Genomic DNA, 12,913 nt, shown 5'->3' with positions numbered 1-12,913 from the left:
CTCCCTCTTCCTCTCCCTCCCTTCTTCCCTCTGTATATGTGTGTGATATGTGAATATGGAAATCAAAGGACAACTTCTAAGAACTTTTGGTTCTTTCCTTCTGCGTTGTTGAGGCAGGGTTGCTTATTTCTGAGGTGTTGCATATCAAAGTAATTTGACCTATATGCTTCCAGACAGTTTTCCTAAGTCTACCTTAGGCTACTACTATATTTGGCTTTTAATGTAGGTTCTGTGGGACAAACTCAAGTCATCAGGCTTGAATAGTGACTGCAGTTACACTCTGAGACACCTTGATAGCCCCTAATCTTTATTCATTTTCACTGTCCCATGGTCATATAGGTAGAGCTGTGTTAAAAGCCAATGTTCAGGCCTTGAAATTCATTTTCATTCTCTAAAGGCCTCTGAAATGCCCACTGTTGGACTAAATTGCATATGGTGCTGATGAAGTCTGGTCTTTTTTCTTTGATGTGGCTGCTGTTCCTGATGTGCAACCTAGTGCCACAGTAGGCTGCTGGCTTCACTACTAAGTTTAATGGTGGCCAGGCTTAGGTGCTACAAATGCCAAAAGCTGCAGGGCAACCACCAGAATTCAGATCTAGTAGAGGAACAGGTATAATTCTGTAGCCTTCACCATGAAACATATGTATGTAGCTATGGATACTTTATTGATACTCATTCCTAGGCACTTGGAAAATTACATTTAATATAGTCAAATTTCCCTTCGGTCTGTGAGGTTGGTTGCAGGCCTTACTCTGTTTTTAATTCTGGAAGAATAGGAAAGCCTACTCGCAGAGGTAGTGGCCATTGATGGTTAGATAGCAATTGGACTTTCCTGGCTTTGGTTTTTTTGTCTAAAGATCACCTTCCCCTTTTCTATAGACTTAGCCTACAGAGAGTTCAGTTTATGAGTAACAACAATATAAGGTAAAGTCTTTTATGAGAAGATTAATACAAGTCATATTATTTAAATAATCCTTGCAAGAAACATTTGGTGGCTTCCTTGGCCATTAGTGGTTTAAAATGTATGGCACTTGAATTTTTCTTTGTGTTTAAGACTTGTTGCTCTTTCTACAATATGTAAGGTGGGAACATAAATGAGATTTCTCTGCTTTATGAGTTCCTGAATTGCGGGTTTTGATTCTTGATGCTGAGATGAATTGCTCTCGTGGGGGCGTTTTTGATTTGTTTTTTTTGTTTTTGTTTTTGTTTTTGTTTGTGTATGTGTGTGTGTGTGTGTGTGTTGGAGTTTGAACTCAGGTCTTCACATATTTTAAGCACATGCTCTAGTCATGAGATACATTCTAACTCCAGAAGAAGAGTGGCACCTAATGCCAGCATTTATGCTTGAATAGGACACAGGCTAAAAGAATCTCATCATTATTTGAGGGTGTCACTTTGTCTTTCAGTAATTTCATAACAAAAGCATTCTCTGTCATAGAATGCTTCCAACTGTCCAGTCATGGGTCTTTGCACGTACAGAAGCCATGGACTTCATTTTAGTGGTAACTGCTATATAAATCAGTGAATGATAATTAGTATAAGAGGTTCCTCTAACCTTGTGGGTGATAGTTGTTGGATAAACAAAATTTTCAGTCCTACTTGTAGATGATCAGGTTCTGCTGATAAGTTAGTTTCTAGGCTTCCTGTCTATCACACCATTTAGTCTAATAACATCTTCTGTGTATACACACACACACACACACACACACACACACACACACACACACATACATTCACACACACACTCCTTGTTTTGTTGTGTTTTGTTTTAAGACATAGACTTCTTGTGTATCCCAGGCTGGCCTCAAACTTGTGATCCTCCTGCATCCTCTGCCTGACAACTTCCATATATACCACACTCAATAGAACGTTTAATATTTTATTGCTATCAATGACAAGGTACTGTAGAGTTAAAGCTAATCATCTCAATCTGTTGAATGAACTGTTGTGAGGGAGCCAGATCAAGGATCTTTTAAGAACAAAGAACAATACCACCACCTAAACTTCAGTTCATGTTCATGTAACTTAACGTTTGGAATAGAACACTGTAGTTAAAAACAATATATGCGACTGATTAAAATAATGTATAAGTAGTTTGTAGAAATGAACATTTGAGAAACATATAAGGTATAACTGGCCCACCATGGAAGTGCCTGTGGAGTCAGATTATGATTGGATTTAGGACTGTTATTATACAGTATGTGCAGTCCAATGGTGCATTTGTATTTGTCTTTTTATGGGAAGGACTTAGGCTCTGACTTCATAAATGTTCATAGTAGTTGATGGCTATCAGAGAAATGCTCACTGGTTCTTTTGCCCTGTTCCATCCAAGACTCAGTTTCATTGCTTCTGTATTTGCTTGTCCGTTCTAAGGATGCCAATAGGTCAGGTCAACTCTGGTGCTGAGCTTGGCTTTGTGTTATGTCATATATGTCAAGGAAATAATAATAATAATGAAACAGTAAAGTTGGCAACTTAATACCTTTTCTCCAATGAGGAAGTAGTCTTATTATCCTCATAATCATTACAAACATTACATTCTAGGCCTTCTGCCAGGTGAGTCCTTTCCTTACAGTCTCCTTAAATCTTATCCCTGGTCTGTGGGAGTAGTATTGTTAGTATTCTTATTTGAGATACAAGGAAGTAGATCAAAAGACATGGTTGATTTGCCTAGGGTCCCACAGCTAATGAGTGGTGGAGCTGGAATTCTACTCCTACTCACAGCATGCCAGATCTGTGTAGTGGAAAACCAGGCAATTTAGGCTCACAACCAATGATCCAGATCTTTTGGATAACCTGTGAGAAAACTTTAGGCCCAGAACCTGTGGAATGGTGGGCTTGGAAGCTGAAGAGTAAGGTAGCTAGTTTCCAGGGAAGGAATTAATTCCACATCCGGAGCAGTATCTCCATCTTTTTAGCTGCAAGGGCTTAACAGGCTTGAGACATAGGCATGGGAAACGTGACAGCGGACAGGCTTCCAAGACAGCCTGCTCTTGAAAGGTGGGGCCAAGTCTGATCCTGCTTTGTATCCTCTATGTACTACTCGGAGCCAGGCGTTTATGTGCATAGGTTGACTCAGTGCTGGATGAACAGACAGAACAAGGAGTGAGAAGAGAGAGTAGTGAGAAGGAGGAAGCAGGAAGGAAGTTTTGCTGGATGGCTATTTCAACTGAAGGAAATAACAAGGAGATAGAAAAGAAAATGATAAATGAAATGCATGGAGAAGGCACACGTTTTCAAGTGTTGAGGACTGAAGATATAATGCAGGAGTAGAGTGAGTGCCTAGCCTGTGCAAGGGCCTGGATTCAATCCCTAGCACCACAAGAGGAATTCCAATCTTTGTTTTCAAGCATTTTATTGAAGCATACCACTTCTTACTGTTTTCTGTATCCTTTGCTGGCATACAAATCTCACCCATAAGTTTATTTTATACACATATTTGACCACTAACCTGAGAATGCTGAGAACAAATGAACAAACTTTGGTTGCCCTCCCAGCGAGGGACTATCTAATGTCATGTCTTACTCAAGCCTGCTGCTTAGTGGAGGGTAGGGGCCCCCTCCCCTGCACAGGATCCTCCTGAAGCAAAGGCAGACATCCATTAACCAGGTCTCAGGTCTTTGTATTTGCTAAAATGAAGGAAGGTTTTATGGAGTCTTTGCTGTTCTGGGCCTAAACTCTGCTTTTAACTGTTTCTCACCTTTCTGTGATACCTTTGGATATTTATTGTTTTTTAAAAAGGATGTTGTGATCTCTGTGGAATGACTGTAATTTTTAATTTTTAAACAGGATTGACCGGAAGATGTCAAGTACTCACACCAACTACAAACTGGATGAGGCCCAGGCTATAATGACTGAACTCCGTACCATTAAGAAAGCCATTTGTACAGGAGAGAAAGAGCGACGGGATCTGATGCAGGTAAAGCTAAGGCTGCCTCCCGAAAATGCTGCCTGCATACCTATCTGTCATTTTTATTACACGTTATATATTTGCTATATACATATTTCATGAGGACTCTGTGCATTTTGTACACGAATATCATGTTTAAGTAAACATTAATTTTGCCTGATAAGTATATGATATAAGATATTATGTTATATAAACTCAAGATGACTGGCCCCTTCCAAAAAGCCTTTGTTTTAGTTCTGAGCAAACTACCTGAGCTATGTTACACTTGTCCTTTCTGATTCTGATGTCTTTAACAATGCCAAAAGTGTCCCAAGTCCTAAAGAAAAAGAAAACAATGCTCTTTCTCTCAACCTCCACACAAACAAGCTCCATGTGCCAGAACACATAATTTTCTGTAATTTTTGGTATACTAACACCCAGAGGAGATTAGTATTGACCATGTAGCACAATGGGTGAAAAATCAGGTTTCAAAGTCTGGTCTGGGAGATGTTTTCATGTCTGGATTACCTGTAAAAATGTAAGGTGGCATGCATCTTTGCCAGACCCAGTTACTAATTGGGCATTTGGGATAAAAATGCTTTTATACTTAAGAAACACAAACATTAAAGAAACAATAAAATTGCTTCATAACTATTACCTGTTTATGACGGATTTAGTTTCTCTTTACTTAGATGACTAACACTTTTATTTAAAGTATGTGCATTGTAAAAGATGCTTTTGGGAAAATGTAATGTTAATGGAGATTAAGGTGGGAGATCTCTCTAGTCATACGCTATAGGCCTCCTTGAATCAAAATGAAACAGCTACTTCTCCACTCACAGAACTTGTCTTACTCTTTTCCAGAGTCTGGCCAAGCTTACTGACAGCTTCAAGAATAGCTGCTCCATTGTGGACACTCTGGCAGATTTCTCTCACAGCACAGGTGCACTTGGTAACGCTGGTGCCCCTCAGCAGTTTTGCGATGCTGGCTCTCAGACGGACACTGTAGGGGAGGTATGCTCATCCAGGGCAGAAACATGAACATGCTCAGAGGGGAGTCACTGGCTTTGGTGGTGTTGTCACACATTTAACATTTAATCTCTGCTTTGAAGGTATTTTAGCTGACGTGTCATTAAATTTGAAAGAAAAGTCACATTTCTCAGTTTAACTGTAATGGTACAGTGGTAGAGAATGCATATTGTCTTATGATGAGGAGTCTTAAAAATGACAACCACCTTGAGAGCATTAAACTTAAATGTTTTTTTTTCTTTTTTTAAATATCCATGACATTTTAGAGCATAGCTTAGCAAATTATTTCTGTCAAGGATGAGAGAGTAAATATTTAAGGCTTCGAAAGATAGGTAGTCACTTCCTTGATTGGTCAGCTGTCATTCATTATAATGCAAAATCTTGGGTGATACCTAAGAAAATGGGCTTCTTGGGTGTCAATAAAACTTTATTTTAAAAACCAAGCAAAAAACCCAAGCAGGGGACTGGACTTGGTTCCAGGATCAGATTGCTGATCTCTGTTTTGAGCTATGATTTCCAAAGCTTTAGGATTATACTTTTTTCCATTTCTTGTTCTGCTAAAAAGAATATTAAGGAATTGATTTTCTTTGAGGTTTGGAACAACTTTAGCATGCTTTCCCTTTATAATCAGCAAAGCATTCAATTGGGCACAAAAAACCAAATTGGGAAAATAATCATTCAAAACTGGGTAGTTAATAATCAAAGACTTACTGTGTAATATCATTGGATGAAGTTAGAAATTAATTTGCTATCAAATGGAGAGCAGTTTGGAGGAGTTCTTATGCTTTAGGGCCATTATGCAAACATAAAATAGTAGTGGAAGGTGTGACGCCCCTAACATTAAATAAAGGAAAGCTTAAGAGAGAAAAAAAACAGTTTGTGGGAAAAAAATAACAGTTTTAGTTATTTGGTAGTTTGAGTGTTTGAAAAGTAGTACCTTTCTGGGGAAGGTATAATATAAATTATGAAATGATTAGGTGTCCTGGAAATAATTTGCTTTCAATTTTTATTTTCATTATTGCTGAGAATATATTTAGACATTATTTGGAAAAGGATATTTTATTTAAAGAACACTGTTACCACCTGCAATACACAGAGAAGAATCTGTGAGCCAAAGAACTTGCTGTTTTTGCCTAACAATTTTGGAATGGAGGAAAGAAGCATGCGCAAGACTTGTTGAGCTCTGGAAATGACTTTTTTCTTCTTATCCTAAAGTTGATTTAGAATTTATAGCTCTTAATTAGTTTGAGTAAAACAGATACGATCAAAGCTCTCTAATGATTTCAGTAAGCCATTCTAAAAATGTCAGGTTAGGAGTAGTGGCTGGTTCTGCCATTCCAGCTGTAAATTGTCACGGTTTATAAGCCCCTGAAGTATAATGGGGTCAACCCTAGGTTGGCAGCTTTACAGCTGTTATCTTAGTTTAACTAGTTTTTTTGTTTTGTGTGGATTTTGTTACCTTTAATATAATTGGCATGAAAACATTTAAGTTAAACTACTAGCAGTATTCTGAGCAGTTATAGTGCAACTCGTAGGTGATCCTCCCAGACATGGCCTTTTCCCTTTTTTGTGTGTGTGCCTTGAGCTGTGGGAGGAATTGTCGAGCCCCTTATTTAGGAAACTAGTCTGTCTAATGTAGACCTTGGGATTTGTGAGTAGAACTTCTAATTTTGTCACTGGGATTGGTTCCTAAACCCCTTGGAATACTAGAATCCACTAATGATTATGCCTCATATGTCGGATGGCATGCTATTTGCACAAAACCCCATATATTCCTGCTGTTCATTGCAGCTCACCTCTACATGATTTATAATACCTGATATAATACAGATAGTTACTGTATTCTTATAGTTTGTAAAATAATGACAGGAGAAAATGTTCTTCATATACAAGATAGATACAATTATTGTGGACTTAACTACATTTTTAACCCATGGTTGGCTGAATCTACAACATGAAACTCAAAATATGGAGGGTTGGCCATGTTTTTTATTAACCGAAAAATTAGAGAACCTATAGTACAAAGCAGGAGTGAATGTTTTGCTTTCATGTTAGCTTACAGAAAATGGTTGCCTAGTTAATTGAAATGCAGCTCATTTTTATTCATTGCAGTGAGTGATATAATAGATGAACATATTTATATATATTCATGTATACACATGGATATATAGCATATACATGAGATATGTATATATATATATATATATATATGAGATATATGAGATATATATCCCTTGTTTTGAAAATAAAAACTAATAACAATTTTAGGAGCCAGCAATTGCTTTAGCCTTCAGCAGCCAGAGGTAGCAGCACAGTATTACTTCTAGTGTTCCTTATAGACCTTTGAAAAGTACAAAAACACATTGTACATGATACTCTGGGTTTTTTTTCTCAAAAGTTTAAGTGAATTTTCTACTTTTAAGACATGTTTTTAATATCTGTTCTCTTTCCTTTTTTGTTCCTTGTGTTCTGGAAAGTTTCTCTTTGATGATAAAACGAGACTTGTAGACCGTGTCAGACTTAACTGGCAGTATGAAGAAGCCCGGAAAAGGTAAGAAGTCCACTTTTACACTCTGGCCCTCTGCTTGCCTGCTTGCCTCCGTAGTAACAGGCTGAGGATGTCTCTAGTGTCTAATTGCCCACATTTTACCAGAAAGCAAATCCTGATAAAATAGACATGACCTTTATTCTTCAAATCATCTTCATATACCTGGTAAACTTCCAAGTGTGCTGAAAATGTGAAATTCTCAGTACTGAAAGTTAAAATGATGGGAAATCAGTAGAGACTTCAAGTTTCTCTTGAAGAAATACTTGATTACCCTCCCTGCCCTTCCTTTCTTCCAACCTATAAGTAGCATGCATCCACCAGGCCATTGGAAGCAAACTATCTTGTCTTGTCACGTGCATTGGTGTGGATCCCTTAGGCTGGTACAGTAAGTCATCCATCTTACCATCAAAAGCAGTTTGATACTGATCAATCAGCAGGTGATAGCAGTTCATTTGTTGGAGACAAGTGACATTATTTGTGTTGACATATATTGTATTTTATCTGCCTTCTACAGACTTGGTATTTACCAGGGTTTATTCCTTGCGTTTGTCTTTTCTGTCTCCAACCCCCCCTTCAATCTTTACCACAGGACATTGGCCAAATCCTTGCATAGCACAGTATTTTTGCCTCTGTGAGTTTAGTGCGTTGTCTTTCTTAAGTATTCATGTTCTCAATTTTTAATATTTGAATGGCTTTCATGGCTTCTGCTTAGAGACATTTTCTCTATTATGCCTTATGGAAAGAGTCTGAAAACGAAATCATTTTAAAATTTGTTTCAGAAAACCATGAAACATAGATGTTCATTTTTATTTTACTTTTATGTGCAGTGCTGAGGATAGAACACAGGCATCCACGTGTTAAGCATATGGCCTAGCACTGAGCTATATCCCACCTGCCCTCTTACCTTTTATTTTCATTACAGTGTCCCTTCATTGGCTAGTCTGGCCTTGAACTCATGCTAGTCCACAGAGGTCTTGAGCTTATGATCTTCTATCAGCCTCAGCTAGGGTGATAGGCCTATTACCATAAGTCCCAGACTAAAGAATAGCTTTAAAAACACTCTATTCAGTTATAGATTGCATATTGTTTTAATATCTTGGGCAGGGGGAGAACAGAGTACTAAACATAATGAGGGACTTCTGAGAAGCTTGCCATTTGGACCAATGTTCATTGATATCTAGAAATCCCCCTTTATGAAACTGTAACATTAATAGAAAAGCCAACCATCTGACTTCCTTCTGTGGCAGTAGCCTAAACCAAAACCTACTTCTCTTTACCAGGATGAATCCCGACAGCTCTCTTAGGACTTTTCAGGGTAGACTTGTGGTTGGCATTGAACTTCCCAAGTTCACTGGCCAGTGCTGGTTACCTCCCTGGTCATAGGCTTCATTTTGCATGCATTCTTTCATGGTAGCTTTGGGTGCTTGTGGGGGCGATTGTTTCTTCTGACCAGTCCTCTACTCCTTCGTTCCTGTTTTGAAGCAGAACTGCCAAGTGTGGGTGCTGGAATTTGCTGCGCTGTATTAAACACAGAAAATAGATTATTGCTACACTTACAACCATAATTGTTATGTGTTGCTGTGACATTTACCAAACATAGCAAGTGACTTCTTTGTTCTAGAAATGGTGTTAGTATGTACCAAGTCACCTTTTAAATGTTGAAGTAGTACGTTTGGATGAAACATTGAGGATTTAAGATTATTCAGTGGGCAGGCACTGCATTTAATCATTACATTTGTACCAAAGTATGGTGTTACAGTTGTTAGAACCCTGTTAAGATGTTTACTGTAGCTACTTAGAAGAATCAAAGTCCAGCATTTGTGCCTTAGCAGGAGAGTAGAGGCTTCTTAGAAATGAAAGACAAATGGGACTCCACAGGTATGGTGAGGTTAGGCATCTCAAGATGGGGAGAGATGTTCTTAAACGATCTAAGGGAGGCCTACTTCCAAGCCAGGATTCTTGTGAGATAGACGCCAGATGGTCAGAGTGAGAGAAGGCATGATGATTGGAAATCGAGGCCCACTACAAATTGGAAGAAGCAACAAATTGTAATGTTTTAAGCAATCACGTTGTCCATCAGTTTGTTTTTCTACCAGGAAATCAAATATTTTAATTCAGTCCATTTAGATATTGCTTGTGAACACTGATAAAAGCATATCTTTTAACTTAGTCTTTTGATTAAAATGCTAATAATTTCCAGAAATTCTCTCATGGATACTGTCAGACATCACACTCTATCAACTATCTGGGTATCCCTTAGCCTAGTTAAGTTACACATGCAAAGTGACAATTATACCTATCCACTGCAGATATGTATATATTTTATATATTTCATATATGAGTGGTCAGAAGAAACAATTGCTTCCAGAAGCACCCAAAGCTACCATGAAAGAATGCATGCAAAATGAAGCCTATGACCAGGGAGGTAACCAGCACTGGCCAGTGAACTTGGGAAGTTCAATGCCAACCACAAGTCTACCCTGAAAAGTTCTAGGCCACAGAAGGAAGTCAGGTGGTTGGCTTTTCTGTTAATGTTACAGTTTCATAAAGCTGATTTTCTAGATGAATTTCTCTTGTCAGGTGTAAAAGGAGGAGGAACTTTCCTTGAGTATCTAGAGTTGAGGTTGCTTTAAAGAAATACAAAATTATCAAAAATGTAGATTTCTGGATGGCGAATGGCTTTATGTATGCTAAGATTAAAAAAAAAAGTGTCTAGGAGTGGAACTTGTAATTCCAAGTGAGAATGTGAGCATTCCTGAGAATTACCTGGCCACACTACCACTCTCAGAGTAACCTGTTTTGTATTTCAATTCTGAGTTATGTGAAATATCCCAAGAGGGCTGCTTTTACCTCTCCCTCCCTCCTATAATGACTCCTTGGATCCCCAAGACAGACCTTATTAGAGGGATATTTTCATATCACTGGTTTAAAATTTTTGGAATTTTTTTTTGAAATTGGAAGAACAAGTCTTCTTGAAGCAATCCGGATGACGCAGATGGCTCCATATTTTTAACCTAAGAGCACTTGTTCCAGAACTATGCACAATTTGTAGCCGTTCCCATGGAAACATTCGGCTCAGATAGGAACAAAACATGTGGTTCGTCCAGTTCCTGTGTCTTCAGTCTTGCTGTCAGGCTTGGTCCTGGTGTTCGTTGGTTGTCAGAATTCAGTGAGTCCAGTTGAGGTGATTAGTCACTTGGATTTATCCCTTCTTTTCTCAAGTGACTTTGCATATGAGCTTTGACAAGTAAAGAGAAGCATATTTGCTATTGTAGCTCCATCTTTTTCATTTGTGTAAAGTTAAGGAGTTGAACACTTGCTGATTTTCATTTTAGAAAGTATCTCCCTAAAAAGCACTTTTTCTCAAGGGGAGAGAATGTTGAAGAGGGCAGCTGAGGGACAGGAATATATTGACAGATATTTCTTATATCATGTATTCTAGATGGAGAATTTTCCAGGTAGAGGTTAGTGAAATGCACGATGACCTGTCAATATTCATTTATTCTGCTGCAGAGATTTTGTCATGTTTACAAGTTAGATCTCAGCTGAGATTTTCTTTGACCTTTCTCTCATAAAAGTAAACATTCACAAGAAGAAAACCAAGTGAAAATATATGAGATACCAGGGCCTGGAATTGAATTATGAAGACACGAGTTTCTAAGTTGCCATCATGGCAGTAGGATATGTCATGACTTGTCACCATCAAAATGGATGACATATTTCCTGAAATAGTTTGCTATTCCAAAAAGCCACATGATTTTAGAAATGTGGAAAATTATATAGCAGATTGAAGACTTTAGGTATAATTTGGGGTTACTCTTGATGTGCTTCCAGTGTTTTTAACATTAAAAGTACATTATTCTTAAAAATTGTAGACAATTGAAGATTTCCCTATCAACTGTGAAGATCTGAGCAGTTTGTTCAGCCTACACACAGGTTTCTACTCATGGTTTAATATGCCTTGATTATGACAGAAAAAAAAACCACTTGATTGGATATCAGAAATGAGCTATAGTTCATATTTTATTTCTGCATTATACCTTTCCAGGGAAAAGAATTTAGAAATTACATAATAAATAGGAAACCTAAAGTGAAATTTTGCTTTCATTTCTTCACTCTCAGGACATGGAGAAACATGTTTTAAAACTCTTAAAGGCATTTGTGTAAGATTATACATATGCCTGTCAAAAGTAAAATCAATAAAGTATATAGTAGATTTGTACAAAAAAGGAAAAAGATTCCTTCCAAATTGTAACAAATTTAATTGTAAGTGGCTCTTAGGACTGTTTAAAAATGAATTTGGAAAAGGTGTTTGTGTGTGGGGTGGTAGTTCTGTAAATATTCATCACGGTCTTGCATATCAGGCACTTAATTTCATTGAAATGACACTTCAAAGAAAAGCCTTTCTGGACATTGTTTTTTCTACAATGGAACAAAGGCTGTGCTAGGGCCTTCAAAAAGTGGGTCAACTATTTAGCATGGATCTAGAAGGTGCAGAGACTGGCACATCAGTGTTTTGCCTCAGGCATGAAATCTACTTCCTCAAGGAAACCTCCAGTAGTAAAGATGCTCCCTGCCTATGGCTCTATTCCAAACCCTTAGCCCAACAGAGAAAGAATGCTACTGAAAGGTCAGGGAATTGTGCTAGTGGTCAGTTGTTGGGAGAATCCTTTCTTCTAGTGCTTTTTGGTTTCTAGAGGAGACAGACCACAGACAGATGTGTGTCTTTTAACTTTGCTGAAAGGGGTTCAAAAGCCAACATCCAGAATGTGGTCACCAAGAAGGGGATTACTTTTTCAAAGATGTCAATATTCTAGACTCTGAGGTATCTTGAAAAGCAGCTTACAAGCATCTTCGTTGTTGTGAAGTTGGAATTAACAAAGAGATATGCTTAAGCATGGAAATGCTTGCCTAGTTTTCAGCATGGCACAAACAACTTTTCCAGATGGGTTACAAGAAATCATCCTCATCCGGATCTTGTTTCTGCTGGAGAGGTTGGCCCTTCCTAGCACAGTTTTCCTGTAAGCTATGAAAAGTTATAGTACATGGTTTAACTTCGGCTGTTCTACTGTTTTAGTATGCTTGAGATGAGCAGGCTCTTTGAAATAGTCTCCTGTGCTTTTCCTCCTTCCTATAAGTTTTTCTGCTCATCAATTTTTCTAGATAGTATAAATTCCTTGAGATTTTCCTGAGAAGGATAGCATTATCTGGAACTGGATCTTCTGGTACCCCAGCCAGTTGAATTCTTTTACATTCCAGCTAACATAGAGCTGCCAGGCTCACTTGAGTCTTGATCTCTTTGTTGTATTGAAACCATACAAAATTCAGTTTGCTCAGGGTTTGGGACTATGATATCTAGTTTAGTGATAGAGTAGTTACTTAGCATGTATGGTGTAGAGAAGATGACTCCAGTAACACACACACACACACACACACACACACACACA

At 38.1% G+C, this 12,913-nt stretch overlaps 1 protein-coding gene across 1 annotated transcript in view; it reads left to right on the top strand.

The window, feature by feature from the left end:
* Wwc3 (WWC family member 3) overlaps positions 1–12,913 on the top strand; it is a 66,931-nt gene that overhangs the window by 25,265 nt on the left and 28,753 nt on the right. Inside the window, exons 5-7 of the mRNA XM_021154644.2 lie at positions 3,790–3,919; positions 4,754–4,903; positions 7,396–7,469. Coding sequence (XP_021010303.1) covers positions 3,790–3,919; positions 4,754–4,903; positions 7,396–7,469 — 354 coding nt within the window. The remainder of the gene's footprint in view (positions 1–3,789; positions 3,920–4,753; positions 4,904–7,395; positions 7,470–12,913) is intronic.

The sequence above is a fragment of the Mus caroli genome, unplaced genomic scaffold (genome assembly GCF_900094665.2).
Source record: "Mus caroli unplaced genomic scaffold, CAROLI_EIJ_v1.1 scaffold_6880_1, whole genome shotgun sequence".
Taxonomy (NCBI): domain Eukaryota; kingdom Metazoa; phylum Chordata; class Mammalia; order Rodentia; family Muridae; genus Mus; species Mus caroli.
Note: the sequence above shows the minus strand (reverse complement) of the source record. Positions and strands in the feature narration are given on the sequence as shown.